This window comes from Miscanthus floridulus, chromosome 2 (assembly GCF_019320115.1).
Source record: "Miscanthus floridulus cultivar M001 chromosome 2, ASM1932011v1, whole genome shotgun sequence".
Classification (NCBI taxonomy): Eukaryota; Viridiplantae; Streptophyta; class Magnoliopsida; order Poales; family Poaceae; genus Miscanthus; species Miscanthus floridulus.
The window spans coordinates 129,325,743-129,343,430 of record NC_089581.1 but is presented as its reverse complement, the minus strand read 5'-3'; the positions used below and the strand labels follow the sequence as shown (position 1 = coordinate 129,343,430).

The following is a 17,688-nucleotide window of genomic DNA, read 5'->3' as shown; positions in this document are numbered from 1 at the left end:
TGCAGCCTGGGCATAAGCATGCCCAAGCAGTGCAACCAGCTGTTCGGGCTTTGATCGACATAGTACTTGTGAAACCTTGGGACCAGTACCGGAACTGAAAGTCCGCAAGAACTCATTCTGAGCCCAGCTTTGTCCTCCGGTCCAAAAAATTAGGAGGTGTTTGATTGGAGAAATATGGTAGTCCTACACCTCTTTTTTTATTTGATTTGTGCAACAGAATAAGTTCATCCAGCACCACTTCATTTCCTAAGCATTTGGACCACCAAATTTAAAATTGGACTCACGATGCACCCCCTTCAGCCTGTTCGGCTGATGTTGATACGATCCTATACGATCGTGGATTATTACTGCTGGCTGGTTTGGTGTGAAAGAAAAATACTGTTCTGGCTAGAAATTTCCGATCGTTTACGACCCAGTGAACAGGCTCTTATCCGGTATGAGTTGGCTCCTCAAACTAAACACCATATTTAATGCTTTGACAGATTGCAAGGCCAAACACAACACCATCAGATCTTCAGAAGATAAAGAACGCCAACAACAGAATTTTGCATGGAGATTCATTTGTTGGTAACTCAGTTCTGCTCCAAACACTTGCTCCTGTCAAAACACTTTGCGGATACAGCTGACCATGGTTCGCTCAATGTTTTCCATTTAATCACAACAGCTCCTATGATAGATATCTCAACAAATGTCGATACAGATGCAGACAACTAACTATGAAGCACAGACAGACCACGCCTAGAGTGAAGATTGACACTTCTATGCACTGGCTCAGCTGTCAGGTAGTCTCATATTAAGCACTTCTGGTGGTGGCCGAAGAGTGCAAACCATTTCTCTGGTCTTCCCGAAATAAACCTGCCAACAGAATGATATTGCATGCAGCTAAGGAATTGGCAAGTTGCAAATGACGTCGGCAACTTTGGAAGATCTCAATATTCGCCATAATCATTGTCAATGCAAAACTGTTACCTGGTCCAGTGAATTTCTCAGCTTCCCCTCCATTTCTTCTATCATTTTCCCCATATTAACAAGGTGTCCATCAGCTACATCAAGGGTCATACTCATCTGCAAATAGAAACAGATAGTTGTCACATTAGCTTCTTCCAATTGTCTATATACCTCGGTAGGATTTCTAATCAAAGAAGTAATGCCCTACATAATGCTTATTTAGTTCAGAAACAGATTATCATACCTAGTTTGGTAGTTCCTAAACAATTGAAAAGTTGCTAATTTCTTGTTAGTTCATAATAGCTAGCCTACAAATTCACAAAAAAAAAAAATCAGTGCGTATTGTTAAGTGCACGAAGTCTCAGACGTATTAAATAAACAACAAGAGCAGTGGAAAATAGGGATGAGAGTTAGTTGTGCCCCTAATTAGAAGTAAGACACGGTGCCCATGGTATGGAAAACATTTAATACTAGATGGACTAAGAAGAGAACAAGTGGGAGACAGAACCTGCCGTCTAATTGATCCAGACAAGTTGAAGGTTCCAGACTGCTTGTTGTCTGTTGTCAATGAGAGCATCACAGTGCTGTTCAAGCAGTAATGTGCCGCTCCTTCTTCTTCAGGACCAACCTATTAACATCAAACAAGTGTTTAACTGTTACACCAAAACTTAACAAAACAGCAACACCTGGAGACAGAAATGAGGCAAAAAAAAAAAAAAAAAAAAAAAAAAAACTATTTGCCAGCAAAGGTTAACATGAGGAAAACAGATAGTCTAATAATTGGTTATTCATAAGCAAGGCTTCCATAAGTTACCTGAATAACATGAATAGCATCCCATGAACCAATCTGCATGTACCCTCTTTTTCCTTGTCCGTCTGAAATAGCCAATAAGAAATTCAAGTAAAATGAGGTTTAACCGGTCTAATTTAAAAACTATATCACTTCAGGCATTTGTGTAGACCTTTCTTAATTAAGAAGCATGCGATAAACCCATTATCTTCATCCTCCCAAATGTAAACAGATGAGATGCCACCTTCATAGTACCTAATAGTTAACGGGAGATCTTGTTACTTGTTTTATATCCACATGATAGATATCATCAAAAAGAATAAAAGATACTAAACTAAGGACCATGCTGATCATAGCCATCTTTCATATTGCATTTACTTAGCACTGCTGCTTTAAGGAGACAACAACATGTAACACGAATCTTACTGATCACGATACACTGAGAAAACTTCATTTGCCTCAACCTCAAGATTCCTCATCTCTTGAGAAGGAACTGTCCCGTCTTCCAAAGGGGGATCATATTTGTTTGACCAAGGAGATCTGCAAATCGACCACACAGTCAGCAAATGACAAAACAAAAGAGACCCGCAAGATTTGAAGTTTGCCCAACTACCCAACTGAATCAGTAATTGTTTTTATGTTGATATAAATACTGAATCAGACTCATTAAAGCATCCATGGATCTCGCCCTGCGCACTAATTTTATTGATTGGGAATGCCAGACAGCTTTAGGTCGGAAATAAGGGCTTCCTTCAAAAAGGATTTAAAGTTCTGTCGTGGGGTCATGTTTACTCGTTCAGATCAGGCACTGCAATGAGCCTTTTTGCAACATGCGCTACAAAATAAAAATAGTCCAGTCTAACAACTACTGCCCCCAACCTTCCAATGCTAATGGAGAACAAGAACATGAATAAAATGTAAGGCCTCATTTGGATCCTTGGAATTGAATCTATTCTAATAATCATAATTTAGGCACAGATCAATTAAGCTAATATGGTTGTATGCGAAATATATTTGTATACTACCTATTGGCCATATGAGAGAGATACTTATATGCTGCATTTCTACTGTAAGGGAGCGAGCCGAAGAGTATGCTATAAGTTGCAGAGTAGAAACATAGCATGGTGATCTATAGAATCTCCCACCCTATGAATTTAAGATAGACTTAGTACATCTAAACTTTGGAAAGTTATGGAATGTCAAATTCCAAGCCAAATAGCCTGGAAAGTTGTGGAATGTCAAATTCAAAGCCAAATAGCCTGAGGTTCCAATTCCTCAAAAAAAAAAAAAAAACGGCCCCTAAATGGCTAAATGTAATCATAGGGGAAATCTTGATTCTGACCTGTAGGAGTCAGCGTCACGATTATATTCACATAGAATGTATTCCTTCAAGCCCTCCTTATCCATGCAAACCTGAAAAACAATAAACCGTTTGACCCTGTGTTTCAGTATAAGAGGATGGAAGCACAGTGAGATGAGAGAGAAGCAACGAGAATTGAAGAATCTAACAGCACGCGACAGGGAAGCATTCATTCGGCGGGTAGCATGATTTGGATTCAGTGCCACTGAAACGTGTAAAAATGGGTTTGGACCAGCGCGATGCCACCTGACCTCGATTCAGACGAACCCATGCGCACTACAGGCGCGAAGGCAAGGAACACGCATTTCTTGACGAACACGGTGCAAAATGGCAGGGCAAACAAGCCCACGCCCGGCGGAGCGTCCAATTCCGGCGAGCGATTTGAGACGAAGGAAGCAAATGCGTTGGCGCAGTTTAATCCCTATCCGAACCAGAGGAATTAGAGGCCCGAACCGGGACGGCGGAGGAGGGATACCTGGAGCGGGAGGTCGACCTGGGAGAGGAGGTCGAGGGAGTGGTCAGGGAGGAGGGAGAGCAGCGCGTTGAGCGCCGTCTCCGCGCTCCGCGGCGGCATCCGCCGCATCAGATCCATCGCCGCCTCCATGCGGAACGGCTCTCTGCTCGCCTTATTCTTCCTTCCTGCCCACCACCCTCCTCTCGTAGATCCCTCGTTTCTTCCCTTCTCCTCCTGCTGCCGCTACGACGTCGTCGTCTTCCTCTCCACTCGCTTCGGTTTCGTTGCTTTCGTCCTAATTCAGCTGGTCGTCCCTCAACCTGCTGCTCCTGTGGCTCTCCGATGGCCTTTCCATTTCAGTCTCTTTTGTTATCTTTCTTGGATCCCTCTCTAATCTCTGTTTGCTGCTCATGTCACCAAACTGCGTTTTTTGACGGTTTAAGATAGGACTACAGGAGATGGTGAATTTTTTTTAATTTTAACCATTTTTTTAATATAATTTTAAATCTAACATTGTCGGGTTTTTTTTAAAAAAAATTAACACTTTTGACCGTGCCTATTACCCTGGCGCGGCCAAATGCCTATGCCGCGCCATGCATGGTGGCGTGGCAGAAGGCTGATGTGGCGTGGGCCGGTCTGGGGGACCGATGACGTGGCAGGTCCTGCCGCGCCACCGACCTTGGCGCGACAGTGTTGCGCCCTGTTGCGTGGCGCGGCTGGACCAAATATACCGCCCGAGCAGCCACACCACCTGGTCGCTGCGCCTGCCGCCCGCTTGGGCTACTTGATGGTTGAATCGAAATGCGTCGCGCCAGTATTTTGTTGAGTTTTTTTTTACGGCCGAATAGAGAATTTGATAAGCCAATGATTAGTTTTTCGTCTTTCATAATACGGTTATGCACCATTTTAACTAATCAATTACGAAAAATTGCCACCGGCGTCTAGATACGCCGGGACTGCCAGTTCCCAAACGCAGGGTACTTAATCTCGCCGATAGTGCTGCCGCGACTCAAAGAAACGAATAAGAATCAAGTTGACAAGCTACCACATAACATATTCATTGTTTTGACATAAGTTTGAGATAACATAACCAAATAACCCCGCAAGTTTCGGATGTCAATATTCGTTTGACCTAACAAACTAAGACTCAGGAGTGTAACGATCCCTCGGACGCCTCTATCTCTTCGGATTTATTGGCAACACATTGTGAGTGTAGCCAACGTCGGTATGATTGCGTCGACAGTGCGTACGATTCGTACCCTGTAGGTATATGATACGCACGATTACTTATAATTCTTTATGATCGTTAGTTCATGGAGCGTACGTATTTAAATAAACTATCTTTGATAGTACCTATGAGGCTCCTTGGGTACTAAGCGGGGCACCACCTAGCTGAGACATGCCGATCTCGTGCTGTGGCCAATCGTCCCACTGGTCGTGCTGTCTACAGAAGCCCGAGGGGTCGTCGTCATCGTCGTCCTCGGTTGCAGGGTCCTTCCCAGCGCTATGATGTGGTGGTGTACGCACCGCGAAAGTGGCACCCAACTGCGTCGAAGTCATCGGCTGAGAAGGGCCGGCTGGTGTCCTCAAAGAGGCTGAAGACATGCCACCCGACCGCGCCGGGAGTGGCAATTCCTTATAAGGAGTGTCCATGCAACTCAGCTTCTGAGCTAGCTTCCTATAGCTCTTCTTCACCTTCTGCATAAATAGACATTAAAGTTAGTGCATTACCCAAACGCATATACACTAAAGAAACATTTTCGAAACGGATAAGTTTATGTTTACCTCCATAAAAGCCGCGAGAATGTCTGGCCCCTGCCCTCTAGACCCGTGAAGCCGGAACGTTGCTTCGTTGAACAACATTGACAATTATGTCGCCTGGGTATAGAAATACAGTTGGATAGTTTTAGTACACATAGTTAATACCAAAAGGATAACAAATTATACCATTTAAGTATCTTATCATGTATCTTTAAAGCGGGGCTCTCTGTAGCTGTGTGTCCTCCCTAGTGGTAACGTTGTACACATCTTCGATGACATCTTTCTCCGAGTCCTCATCAATCGCCACGTCAGTGTACGGGAGCTTGATATGTGTCCTCGTAGACATGTAAAAGCCACCATAGGTACTCGTCGAAGGTGTAGTGGTCGTGTGGAGGACCTACAAGGACCGCATGTGGTACCCTGGTCTGCCACAAATGGATGTACGAGTTGTGTGTCACGTGCCAATCCTTGGTCTTGTACCTCTTCCTACGGTCAAACCTGCAACAAAACGATGTTGGTTATACCAAACACACCTCTGAATTATAGCATTGTTATTAATCGATAACGCACTCGTGCAATTCTTGATTGGTGGAGTAAAGCGGTGGTGGGCATCATGTCATTCTTCCAAACTGTTTGTAGACCTAGATGGGCAAGTGAATCTCGACCACATGGAAGAAAATAAGAGGGACGTCGTAGCGATACTCATGTGACTCGTTGAAAGCTCTAGTTTGGTTTTGGTGAATTGATAAAACCCTAAGTGCTAACCTAGTTTATCAAGTGATCATGAGATAGGTAGCACACCTCAAGTGGAGAAGCTAATGAAGATCATAACATGACAATGGTGATGGCATGGCGATGATCAAGGGCTTAAACTTGAAAAGAAGAAAGAGAAAAAACAAAAAGCTCAAGGCAAAAGTATAACTTGTAGGAGCTATTTTGTTTTGGTGATCAAGACACTTAGAGAGTGTGATCACATTTAGGTTTGATAGCCGTACTATTAAGAGGGGTCAAACTCGTATCGGAATGCGGTTATCAAAATTGAAAGCTCTAGTTTGGTTTTGGTGAATTGATAAAACCCTAAGTGCTAACCTAGTTTATCAAGTGATCATAAGATAGGTAGCACACTTCAAGTGGAGAAGCTAATGAAGATCATAGCATGACAATGGTGATGGCATGGCGATGATTAAGGGCTTAAACTTGAAAAGAAGAAAGAGAAAAACAAAAAACTCAAGGCAAATGTATAATTTGTAGGAGCTATTTTGTTTTGGTGATCAAGACACTTAGAGAGTGTGATCACATTTAGGTTTGATAGCCGTACTATTAAGAGGGGTGAAACTCGTATCGGAATGCGGTTATTAAAATGCCACTAGATGCTCTAACTCATTGCATATGCATTTAGGATCTAGTGGAGTGCTAACACCCTTGAAAATGTTTGTGAAAATATGCTAACACATGAGCATAAAATGATACACTTGGTGGTTAGCACATTTGAGCAAGGGTGAAGAAGACGGAGGAGATGCCAGCGTCGGTCAAGTGATCGAACGCTGGATATGAATGCACCGGACGTTGACTGCCTGCGTCTAGTTGTGCTGACTCGGTGGTACAGTGGCTAGGGTTTACCACTGGACACTGGGTTGTGTCCGGTCGAGGTGGACCAGACGCGTCCAGTCGAGGAGAAACAGATTTTGACCCTTACTGTACTCGACCGGACGCTAGGGCTTCAGCGTCCAGTCAGTTTTGCCGAATCGTCCGGTCAGCTTCATAGCCGTTGAAATCTGACAAACAGCGTTTGAAGCTGGTGACGCGTGGCATCTATCGGGCGATCGGACGCTGAGGGCTGGCGTCCGGTCAGTTAGACCAGAGCGTCTGGTCAGAGCGCAGTGTGCCCAGTGAAGGGGTACAACGGCTCTATTTCGTGGGGGTTTCTATTTAAGCCCCATGGCCGGCTATGGCTCACATCTTTGGCCATTTTCATTGACATAGCAACCTTGTGAGCCTAGCCAAAGTCCTCCCACTCATCTCCATCATTGATTCATCATCATAGTGAGATTGGGAGTGAATCCAAGTGCATTGCTTGAGTATTTGCATCTAAAGGCACTTGGTGTTCGTGTTTTCACTTGTTACTCTTGGTGGTTGCCGCCACCTAGATGGCTTGGAGCAGCGAGAATCATTGAGCGAAGGGTGGTGATTGTCTCTGGCTCCGATCATAGTGATTATGAGGGGTTCTTGACCTTTTCCTAGCAGAGCGCCAAAAGGTACTCTAGTGAATTGCTCGTGGCTTGTGTGATCCTCATCTTGTGTTGGTTGTGCGGCACCCTATTGAGGGTTTGGCGTGTGAAGCCAATTAGCATATGAACCTCCAAGTGAGTGAATCGCCAAAACGAGGACTAGTTTGCTGGCAAGCAAGTGAACCTCGGTAAAAAATCATTGTGTTTATCATTGATTCTGAGGTGATTGGTCTTCATTGTTATTCATCTTTGTGATTGATTGGTTCCTTCATCTACAAGGCAGTATAATCTTCTTGATCACTCTCTTTACTTTATCGCAAACTAGTTGTCAAGCTCTTTAGTGTAGCTAGTTTTGAGAGCTTGCTTGCTTGGTTAGTGTGGCTCTTTAGTTAGCCTTTGAGAGCACACTAACATAGAGTAGTATCATAGCTATTGTGTGATTAGATACTATCTAAACTAGAATTGTGGTAGGTGGCTTGCATTTTGAGTAGGCTAGCGCAATACTTGCTTCGCCTCATAATTGTCTAACCATTTTGTTAAGTGTTGTTGTAGAAATTTTATTAGGCTATTCACCCCTCCCTATAGCCATTAGGACCTTTCAAGTGGTATTAGAGCCGAGGTCACCGTTATTTGAGGCTTAACAACCTTCTGTGTTAAAATGGCTCAAATCAACAACACCAAGAAACCACCCCAATTTGATGGCTCCAACTATCCCTATTGGAAGGCTAAGATAACAACTTATATCAAGTCAATCAATAAGAAGGTTTGGAAGGTGGTAGAAACAAAAATTGAGATTGAAAATCTAGAAAATCCCACCGCGGCCGAAGAAGTACTTCTCCAAAACAATGACATTGCTCTAAGTGCTATTCATGATGCAATTGATAAAAGAACATTTGAGCAAGTCAAAAATATTGAGATAGCTCATGAGGCATGGAAGAAGTTGGAAGAGTCATTTGAGGGCACTCAAGCCGTGAAGGGTGCAAAGGCTTACATTCTTAAAGAAAAGTTTGCAAGCTTCAAGATGAAGAATGATGAGAGTGTGCCGGAGATGTTCCATAGGCTTCAAGTGCTTATCAATGATCTCAAAGCACTTGGAGAAGAAGTGAAGGATAAGGACTTCTCCCACAAGTTCTTGAGATGCTTACCTTCAAGATTTGGTACATTGGTCAACATTCTAGTAAGAAGCGGTTTGGACACCATGACACCAAACCAAGTGTTGGGAGACATAATGACCGATGATACATATAGATATGATGATGAGAAGGAAGAAAAGAAGGAGAAGAAAGATGAGAAGAAGGATGAGAAGAAGAAGAAGAAGAGCGTGGCATTCAAAGCCACATCATCCAAGGGTAAAGCAAAGCAAGAAACATCAAGTGAAGAAGATGAATCATGGGATGATGATGATGATGAGAAGGTGGCTCTATTTGTTAAGAGATTTGGCAAGTTCATGGTGAAGAAGGGCTACCATGCTAGAAGAAAGAAGTCTTCATCCAAGAACAAAGAAGAGTTAAGAAGGTTCTTCAAGTGTGGAAGCAAAGATCATCTTGTTGCTCAATGTCCATACAATAGTGACAATGATAATGACAACAAGAAGATCAAGAAGAAGGACAAGAAGGAAAAGAAAAAGAAGAAGGACAAGATGGCCTTCAAGAAGAAGAAGGGTGGTTCCTATGTAGTCACTTGGGATAGTGATGCTTCCTCAAGTGATGATGATGATGATGATGATAGTGATGATTGTCGCAGAACCGACCAATTTATAAGAATACAAGTATAATGGCAATCCGCAAGCGGTCGCACTGTCATACTTGAACCCATACAAACCCGGTAGTCCGTCGAGTACCACGACGGGTCTCGATAAACGATTTACAACAACCAAGATCGTACAGGATTCAACATACATGCCACATATTACATAAAGTTCACAGATACGTTTCATCATCAGAGTACGAATAAAAGTTATTACAAAACAAGTTTGATAAACAAAAGCGGAAGCAAATAAGTTTGAGATAAAGTCTTCCAACATAGTTTACTACAGGGCCAAACCAGATCACGGTCCACAAAAGCAAGGATAGGAATTACTAAGGAAGCCTGCCCAAGGCTTACTCCTCATCCACAGCGGGATAGAAGCAACTCTTGCAATAACCATGATACACAGTGCCATCTGCAACAATGGGAAAATAAACCCTGAGTACGAGAAGGTACTCAGCTAGACTTACCCGTCATGAACCAGAAATAAAATGACTCCAAGGATTATGCACGGCTGTATAAGTGGACGTAACTTGACAACATTTTGCGAAAAAGGCAATTAACCATTGTACAGTTGTGATTCTTTTATCAAGTTAATTATAACTATCCATTTCTAGGTTAGCAACTATCCTATGCCAAACATGTGGTATATTATTTAGAATCATACAATAGTAACCATAGCAAGTATTGTAATTCCATATTCATTTGAACCATCATGTTTCATAACACAGTTACTACGATGTTGGAGCTAGCCAAGTTTCTCACTATCCGGGAGAGACGGCGATTCGAATCGATTTCAACCAGCTGGGAATTTATTCCTAACACAAACCCAGGCAGACCAGATCAACGGTCACCTTAGGTCACCTTTGGTACAACTCCGGTACACATTTCGCGGGTTCGTACTGCGCCACACAATCTGGAACACCAGATGCCAGGATGCTCAGGCCAAGCCTGCCCTTGGGCTCAGTCTGATCGTTCCCCGGAAGGAGCGCACAACAGAACGATTCCCGGCCTGAGTTGAATTACTCGGCTTCGCGGTCGGAACGAGTTATCCGGCCAGCTAAATGAGAGGCATGCGTTCAATCTTGTCAGAAGTTCCAACAACAGTACGGTCCTTGATCGACACAGACGGGGATAAGTCCACACCCAAGACCTCCATGCCTTGTTGCTTCCCTATCGACCTCCCGTCCGGTCTCGATTTACTTTTACCACATGGTTCTGTTCCACGATAGCAGATATAGCCAACCGTGCTCCGGTATCCACCTATATCTCGCAGGTGACAGGACATCACCCGACTTCTACCGGTCTAAGCATGGCTAAGCATAAATTCGATCCTGGACCTATACCGGTTAAAGGGTTAATATCTGGACAAGGAATGTACATGCATCAAGTGGTTTCATTCAACTCTTATAACCTAATGCATCAATCATAAATACGTAAGTAAACATTTGTAAATTACTGGGAGACTTATAATGCTCCGGGGCTTGCCTCGCAGAAAGGAAGTAGGACGATGGTCAGAGCACTCCGGAAGCTCTTCAGGGTTCTGCTCCACGCCTTCGGGAGCGGGGACTTGCGGATTCTCCTGCGGGTTCCCTTCCTCGGCTTCTTCAAATTCCAGCAACATGATCTCTTCCTCCGATCCTAGATGCATGAGTATGGTATGAGTATTACGAATGCATAATGTTAACAAGTGCATCACGTTGTTTGAGTAGGTGCATATCTCTTCTCGCTTACTACTTAACTACTTCTACAAAGCATCGACTATGCCATTAACAGTATCTACTTGTTTTACTCATAACTGGAGTTCTACAAATTCAAAAGCAGTGATCCTGGACTTTCTGGAAAGCTTATCAAATTTTCTACAACTTTGTTATTAACCATTTTTACAGTCCACATCAGTTTCAACATGCAACTCATCATATTCTAGAATCAGTCCGGAAATGACTTAACACGCAATATAAAGTAATAACACATCTACTTCCTGTAATCATTCACAATTTTACAACCTAGAATCCACCAACAGTTTAAGCATACCAAACATAGTTAAGATAATATAATGGCAAAGCCCAAACTATTTATTAAATTGCCTTTATTATTTTATTTAGATATCTAGGTTAAATAATAAATATATAACAGATGTGCTGAATAAATTCTCAAAAATTTACAGAGCCTTAATAATGCTATCAAAGGACTACTATAAAAATTTCATGTCATTTTGCTGAGTAGAACATCCTATACAAAAATGATAAGGAAGCAAGGCTTGAAATAGCATAAATGGAAAATCCTATTGAAAAGTGTCAAGCAACAGATTTCTTATTTTTCTTAACATCCATATGGTACTAGTATCACCTCCAACTAATTTCATGAATTTTGGACTTATAATTAATTTATAAAAATTCATGCAAGGATTAACTGTTTATAAAAGAAAAATCTATAACTATAGATCTACACATGCACTGGTCCTCAAATTTTTATCCAAGCTCATGTTTAACAAGAATAGCCTACCACAAAAATTTCATAATTTTTGGAGCACAGGAACTCTAGATATAAAATAAACAAATTTAAATGCATTCAAAAGCACATTTGAAATCCCTATTTAAATCTCCAGAAATTTCTACTGTTGAACCCAAGAACATATTTTTCTTAAATACTACACTTCCTAAGGAACACAACCATATTTATTTCAACATTTTTGGAGCTAGCAAACTGCAGATACAAAAATAACAAAACAAATCAAAAACTGGATTCAAAATGGTTTAGCCTACACTACTGCTGTCGCTGACAGGTGGGACCCGGTGGTCAGGGGACCCCACATGTCATCGACACGGAGCAGGGCAGCGGCGCTGCGCGGTGCTGGCGTGGCCAGAGCTCGCCGACGGCGAACTCGCCGGCGGTGACATCATAACACGATGACCTACTCGACTTAGCGGAGCGATTGAGCTACTTAGGTGGCCTTCTCATCGGAGCTAGCGGCTACGGCGGCGGCCACGGCGGGGTGGAGGTGCGGGTCGACGGTGAAACGCCGGTGTGGGCTACGGGGGTTCAAATCAACGCGTGGACAAGCATCTATGAACGCTGGGGGACCTAGCGCGCTAGCTAACGGAGCGGGAGGAGGACTGTGGTGGCGTGGCCACGACGACGGGGCTCACGGCGGAACTCCGGCGAGCATGTGCGCGCTGCGGAGGCTTACCAAGCGCGAATGGCGGGCACGGGAAGAAGCTACGAGGTGCTGGGGAGACGGTGGTGCTATTGCGGTGGCGCGGGAGTGGCTAGGCACGAGCTGCGCGCGGCTATGGCGACGGCGGAGCTGAGGGCGCTCGACGGCTGCTGCTGTGAGGAAGAGAAGGCGCCGGGAGCGAAATGGGAGCGCGGGCAAGTGCGGGCGGGCGCTGGCGTGATGAAGGCGCGCTCGGGCGCGGCGTGGCCTGCGCGGTCAGGGCGCTGGCGACGCGCGGCCGCCGCCGGGGACACGCGGCGCACAAAGCCTGAAACCGGTCGGCCATGATCAAACGCGATTCAGTTTCGTCAGTCGCGCGATGGCCGAGCCTGACAGCGCGTTTTCTCGTTGATTTACCGGCTAAACGGTGGCTCCTTCGTGCAAATGTACTGAATAGAAGTTGTAGAACCATGTACCATCTCCAACTTTTGTTAAGGCAGCATACTCTAATTCGCAACCTAAACCGAGTAAAATCATGCTCAAAGTCGGCTTGTCAGGCTGACAGTCGAGCAAACACTTAGAAAATTTGTTAAGTGTTGAAATCAGGATTTTGATGATTCTTGTGATCCAATTTCAAACATGTTAGGAGCTGAATCAGTCAAAGGCCCAAAAATCAAAGTTGTTCCTTATGTTAAACACTTCAACTTTGCTTTAGTGAACTTCTCCATGCAAGGTCTCTAACACCTAGTTCAACTTTAGTCAAATATGTCACTTTGAAATCAAGATACACATTCAAACCAAGGCTAAATGACCAAACTAGCCCTAGCACTAAATACCAAAGTTGTTCATGATGATACTCTAAACATGTTTAAGCAATTCACAAGGTCACACAATCATTACATGTATTAGTCACTCATGATCATATGTATATGTTACAAGGAACATGAAATAACAAGCAATGTTTCATATGTTTCGATCAGATGTTTCAATTGTAAATGATGATTTATGAATGCTTGATGCTCATGCTCATGGTATGAAAGTCAAGTTATGCAAGGCTAACACCCGAGGTGTTACAGCCCTCCCCCTTATAAAAATCTTGTCCCGAGATTTGCAAGACCTACCATTCTTGGAAAAAGGCGGGGTAAACTTCTTGCAGATAATCTTCTCTTTCCCATGTAGCATCTTGTTCACTATGATTGTTCCACACCACCTTATAGAACTTAATGATCTTACTCCTTGTTACTCTCTCCATCACTTCTAATACTCGAATTGGCTTTTCTTCATAGGTCAGGTCCGATTGGAGCTGCACGTTGGTGGGTGCAATAGCTTCTTCCGGTACTCGAAGACATTTCTTTAGCTGAGACACATGGAACACATCAAAGATTGCACTCATCTCTGGTGGTAGTTGCAGCTTGTACGCAACGTTTCCTTTTCGTTCCAAGATTTTGTATGGCCCTACATATCTTGGTGAAAGCTTCTTTTTCATCCCAAATCTCTTTACACCTTTCATGGGTGATACTCTCAAGTACACATAGTCATCTACTTCAAAAGTTAGTGGTCTTCTTCGTCTATCGGCATAACTCTTCTGTCTTGATTGAGCTGCCTTCATGTGTTGTTGGATGATACGTACTTGTTCTTCGGCTTCATTGACAAAATCAATACCAAAATATCTCCTTTCACCGGGCTCAATCCAATTCAATGGAGTTCTGCATTTTCTGCCATACAAGGCTTCAAATGGAGCCATTTTGATACTCGCTTGATAACTGTTGTTATAGGAGAATTCAGCTAAAGGTAGCCATTTCTCCCATGAACCTTTTGAAGATATAACACAAGCCCTAAGCAAATCTTCTAGGATTTGGTTTACTCTCTCTGTCTGTCCTGAAGTTTGCGGATGATAAGCTGAACTTCTTATTAGCTTGGTTCCCAAAGCTTGGTGTAAGTGCTCCCAGAAACGAGCTATGAACTGCGGTCCTCTATCCGATATTATGATCCGGGGTACTCCATGCAACTTCACGATCTGGGAAACATATAACTCAGAATATTTACCTGCGTGATATGTTGTGTGAACTGGTACAAAATGGGCTGACTTTGTGAGACGATCAACAATGACCCAGATTGAATCGTGACCTTGGGGCGTCGTTGGAAGGCCTGTGATAAAGTCCATACTGATCTCCTCCCATTTCCATCCTGGAATAGGCAATGGCTGAAGTAATCCAGCGGTTTTCATATGGACGGCTTTCACTCTGCTGCAGTTATCACATCTAGCAACATAGGCTGCGATCTCTTTCTTCATCTTAGTCCACCAAAAACGATTTCTTAGATCTTGATACATTTTACTACTACCCGGGTGGATAGACAATTTGGACGAGTGAGCTTCTTCTAGAATCTGATTCCTTAGCTCACGGTCTTTCGGCACCACTAGCCGGTCCTCAAACCATAATACACCTCTTTCGTCCAATCTAAAGTGTTTTGTTTCTTGCTCTTGCACTTTTCTCTTGATGTGACTTATTCCTACATCTGTCTGCTGTAGATCTATGATTCGGCTCTCAAGCGAACAACTGATTGTGATATTGTGGAGTACGGCAGGATGTAACAAGTTGAATCCATCTTCCAATAGTGCTTCCATAGTGTTGCAATGGGACTTCCGACTAAGTGCATCAGCTACTACATTTGCTTTACCCGGATGGTAATGCACTTCCAAATTATAGTCCTTAATCAATTCCAACCATCTACGTTGTCTCATGTTCAGTTCTGGCTGGGTAAAGATATACTTGAGGCTTTTGTGGTCAGTATAGATATGACATACATTGCCCAACAAGTAATGTCTCCATATCTTTAGTGCATGGACAACGGCTGCAAGTTCCAAATCATGTGTAGGGTAGTTGGCTTCATGTTTTCTCAGTTGCCGAGAGGCATATGCAATTACTCTCCCTTCTTGCATAAGTACACATCCCAAACCTATTCCTGATGCATCACAAAATACATCAAAAGGCTTTTCAATGTCTGGTTGTGCTAGCACTGGTGCTGTAGTCAACAAGGTTCTGAGGGTATGAAAAGCTGTTTCACATTCGGGTGTCCACTTGTATTTCTCATCTTTCTGAAGTAGTCTGGTCATAGGCTTAGCTATCTTTGAGAAGTCTGGAATAAACCGACGATAGTATCCTGCTAACCCTAGGAAACTCCGAACTTCATGCACCGAAGTTGGGGCTTTCCAATCCATGACCTCTTGCACCTTTGATGGGTCTACTGAGATTCCATCTCTGGATAAAATGTGACCTAAGAAAGGTACTTTGCTCATCCAGAATTCACATTTACTAAACTTGGCATAAAGCTTATGTTCCCTGAGTCTGGATAGGACAATCCGCAGATGCTCTTCATGATCTGACTCAGTTTCCGAATAAATCAATATGTCATCGATAAACACGACCACGAACTTATCAAGTTCGGGCATGAATACCGAGTTCATTAGGTACATAAAGTAGGCTGGAGCATTTGTTAGTCCGAAAGACATAACCAAATACTCGTATAAGCCGTACCTAGTAGAGAAGGCAGTCTTCGGTATATCCTCCGGTCTGATCTTTATCTGATGGTAACCTGATCTTAAGTCAATTTTGGAGAATACTTTTGCCTTCGCTAGCTGATCGAACAAGATGTCGATGCGGGGTAACGGATATTTGTTCTTGATGGTCACAGCATTGAGTGGTCTGTAATCTACACACATTCTCAGTGACTTATCCTTCTTTTTCACAAACAATGCTGGACATCCCCACGGAGATGGGCTAGGCTGGATAAGACCTTTGTCCAATAGATCTTGCAATTGAACCTTGAGTTCTGCTAACTCATTGGGTGGCATTCTATAGGGCCTTCTGGATATGGGTGCGGTACCTGGCACTAATTCGATCTTAAATTCCACATCCCTATCCGGTGGTAGACCTGGTAATTCCTCTGGAAATACATCCGGAAACTCACAAACCACTGGGATATCACATATGGTGGTGGCTTGGATAGCACAGGCTAAATGTTGGGGTTCGAAATCGCGGGAGAGTGGAACTAGAAAAGCATTCCCTCCCGTGGGTTCTCTCAACATGATAGTACGGGTGCTAGTGTTAATAAGAGCACCATGATACTTCATCCAATTCATGCCTAAGATTACACTTATCGACAATCCCGGCAATATTATCAAATCTGTGGTGTACTCCCGCCCTTGTATCAAGATGAGTACATTTTTGACTATCTTTTTGGTAGTAACAGTTCCCCCTGCTGAACTTATGTTAAAACCCCCTTTACTTACTTCAATTATTTCTTGATCATGTCTAGATGCAAATGCTTGACTCATAAATGAATGAGAAGCTCCTGAATCAAATAAAACAACAGCGGGGTGTTTGTTGACAAGAAACATACCAGCCGTGACAACTTCTCCGGCGGGCACTTCCTCCACAGCGGTATAATGCACTTGTCCCTGACGTGCCCTGGCATTCATCTGCCTTTGATTGTTCTGATTTGGGTTGCCATTCCTCTTGGGGTGGGGGCACTCCTTGGACCAATGACCTAGTTGGTTGCAGTTGAAACAAGGTTGATTACTTTTGAATCCGGTGGAGCTGTCCTGATTACCATTCCCTTTTGGTAGGGCAATAGTGAACGCCTTACGAAATGGTTTCTGTGGCCTGTTATTCTGAGCTTTCGGTGGTGGAGGCCTGAACTTGGATGCAGGTGGACGAAATGGTGGCCTAGCTGCGATAGGCGCTTTTGACTAAAAAGATCCGGATGCACTGGCCTCATATGCCCTCTTGCGACCCTTAGCAACTGCATGCAGGTTGTTGTGGTTTTCTTGGGTCAAGGCATCACTAATAAACTCATTGTACGTGGCACATCGAGAATTTGCCATAGTCTTCATTAGTTTGGTACCCCAACCCTCGCTTGAAACTCTCAATCTTTTTCTCTTCAGTATCCACGAAACTTGGAGCATATCTTGACAAGTTGTTGAATGCGTGCATATATTCTGTGAGTGACTTGGTTCCCTGAGTGAGCCTCATAAATTCTGCTGCTTTCATGCGCATCAGGCCCGGGGGAATATGGTGTCCCCTAAAAGCCAGCTTGAATTGATCCCAGGTCACTCTCGCATTAGCAGGTAGAGACGACAGAAAGTGCGTCCACCAGATTCCTGCTGGTCCTTGCAATTGATGAGAAGCATATTCCGCTTTCAGGTGCTCTGTGACCCTTAGCAGACGAAATTTCTGCTCGATG

General features: G+C 43.6%; 1 protein-coding gene across 2 annotated transcripts; it reads right to left on the bottom strand.

Annotated features, from left to right (window-relative positions):
* Positions 1-537: 537 nt before the first annotated feature.
* On the bottom strand, positions 538-3,924 carry LOC136529765 (probable F-actin-capping protein subunit beta). 2 transcript variants are annotated; one of them, XM_066522839.1, is made up of 8 exons: positions 3,574-3,924; positions 3,081-3,151; positions 2,165-2,278; positions 1,911-1,993; positions 1,763-1,824; positions 1,457-1,576; positions 970-1,065; positions 538-855 (listed from the first exon to the last, which is right to left on the bottom strand). In XM_066522839.1, exons 1-8 carry the CDS (start codon positions 3,700-3,702, stop codon positions 772-774), a joined length of 759 nt encoding a protein of 252 aa, XP_066378936.1. In that variant the 5' UTR covers positions 3,703-3,924; the 3' UTR covers positions 538-771. The 2 variants fall into 2 exon arrangements, with proteins under 2 accessions (XP_066378936.1, XP_066378942.1); XM_066522845.1 differs by lacking the exon at positions 538-855 and adding an exon at positions 1,193-1,256 and having other exon boundaries at positions 968-1,065.
* Between the last annotated feature and the right edge of the window lie 13,764 nt (positions 3,925-17,688).

What these genes read in the sequence shown, in the direction of transcription:
- LOC136529765 (XM_066522839.1), bottom strand. Translation starts at nt 3,702, where the DNA reads ATGGAGGCGGCGATGGATCTGATGCGGCGGATGCCGCCGCGGAGCGCG. An exon ending in CGTGACGCTGACTCCTACAG is followed by an intron (nt 2,279 to 3,080) that starts GTCAGAATCAAG and finishes GTCGATTTGCAG; the next exon opens with ATCTCCTTGGTCAAACAAAT. An exon ending in CTGGATCAATTAGACGGCAG is followed by an intron (nt 1,066 to 1,456) that starts GTTCTGTCTCCC and finishes TTCTATTTGCAG; the next exon opens with ATGAGTATGACCCTTGATGT.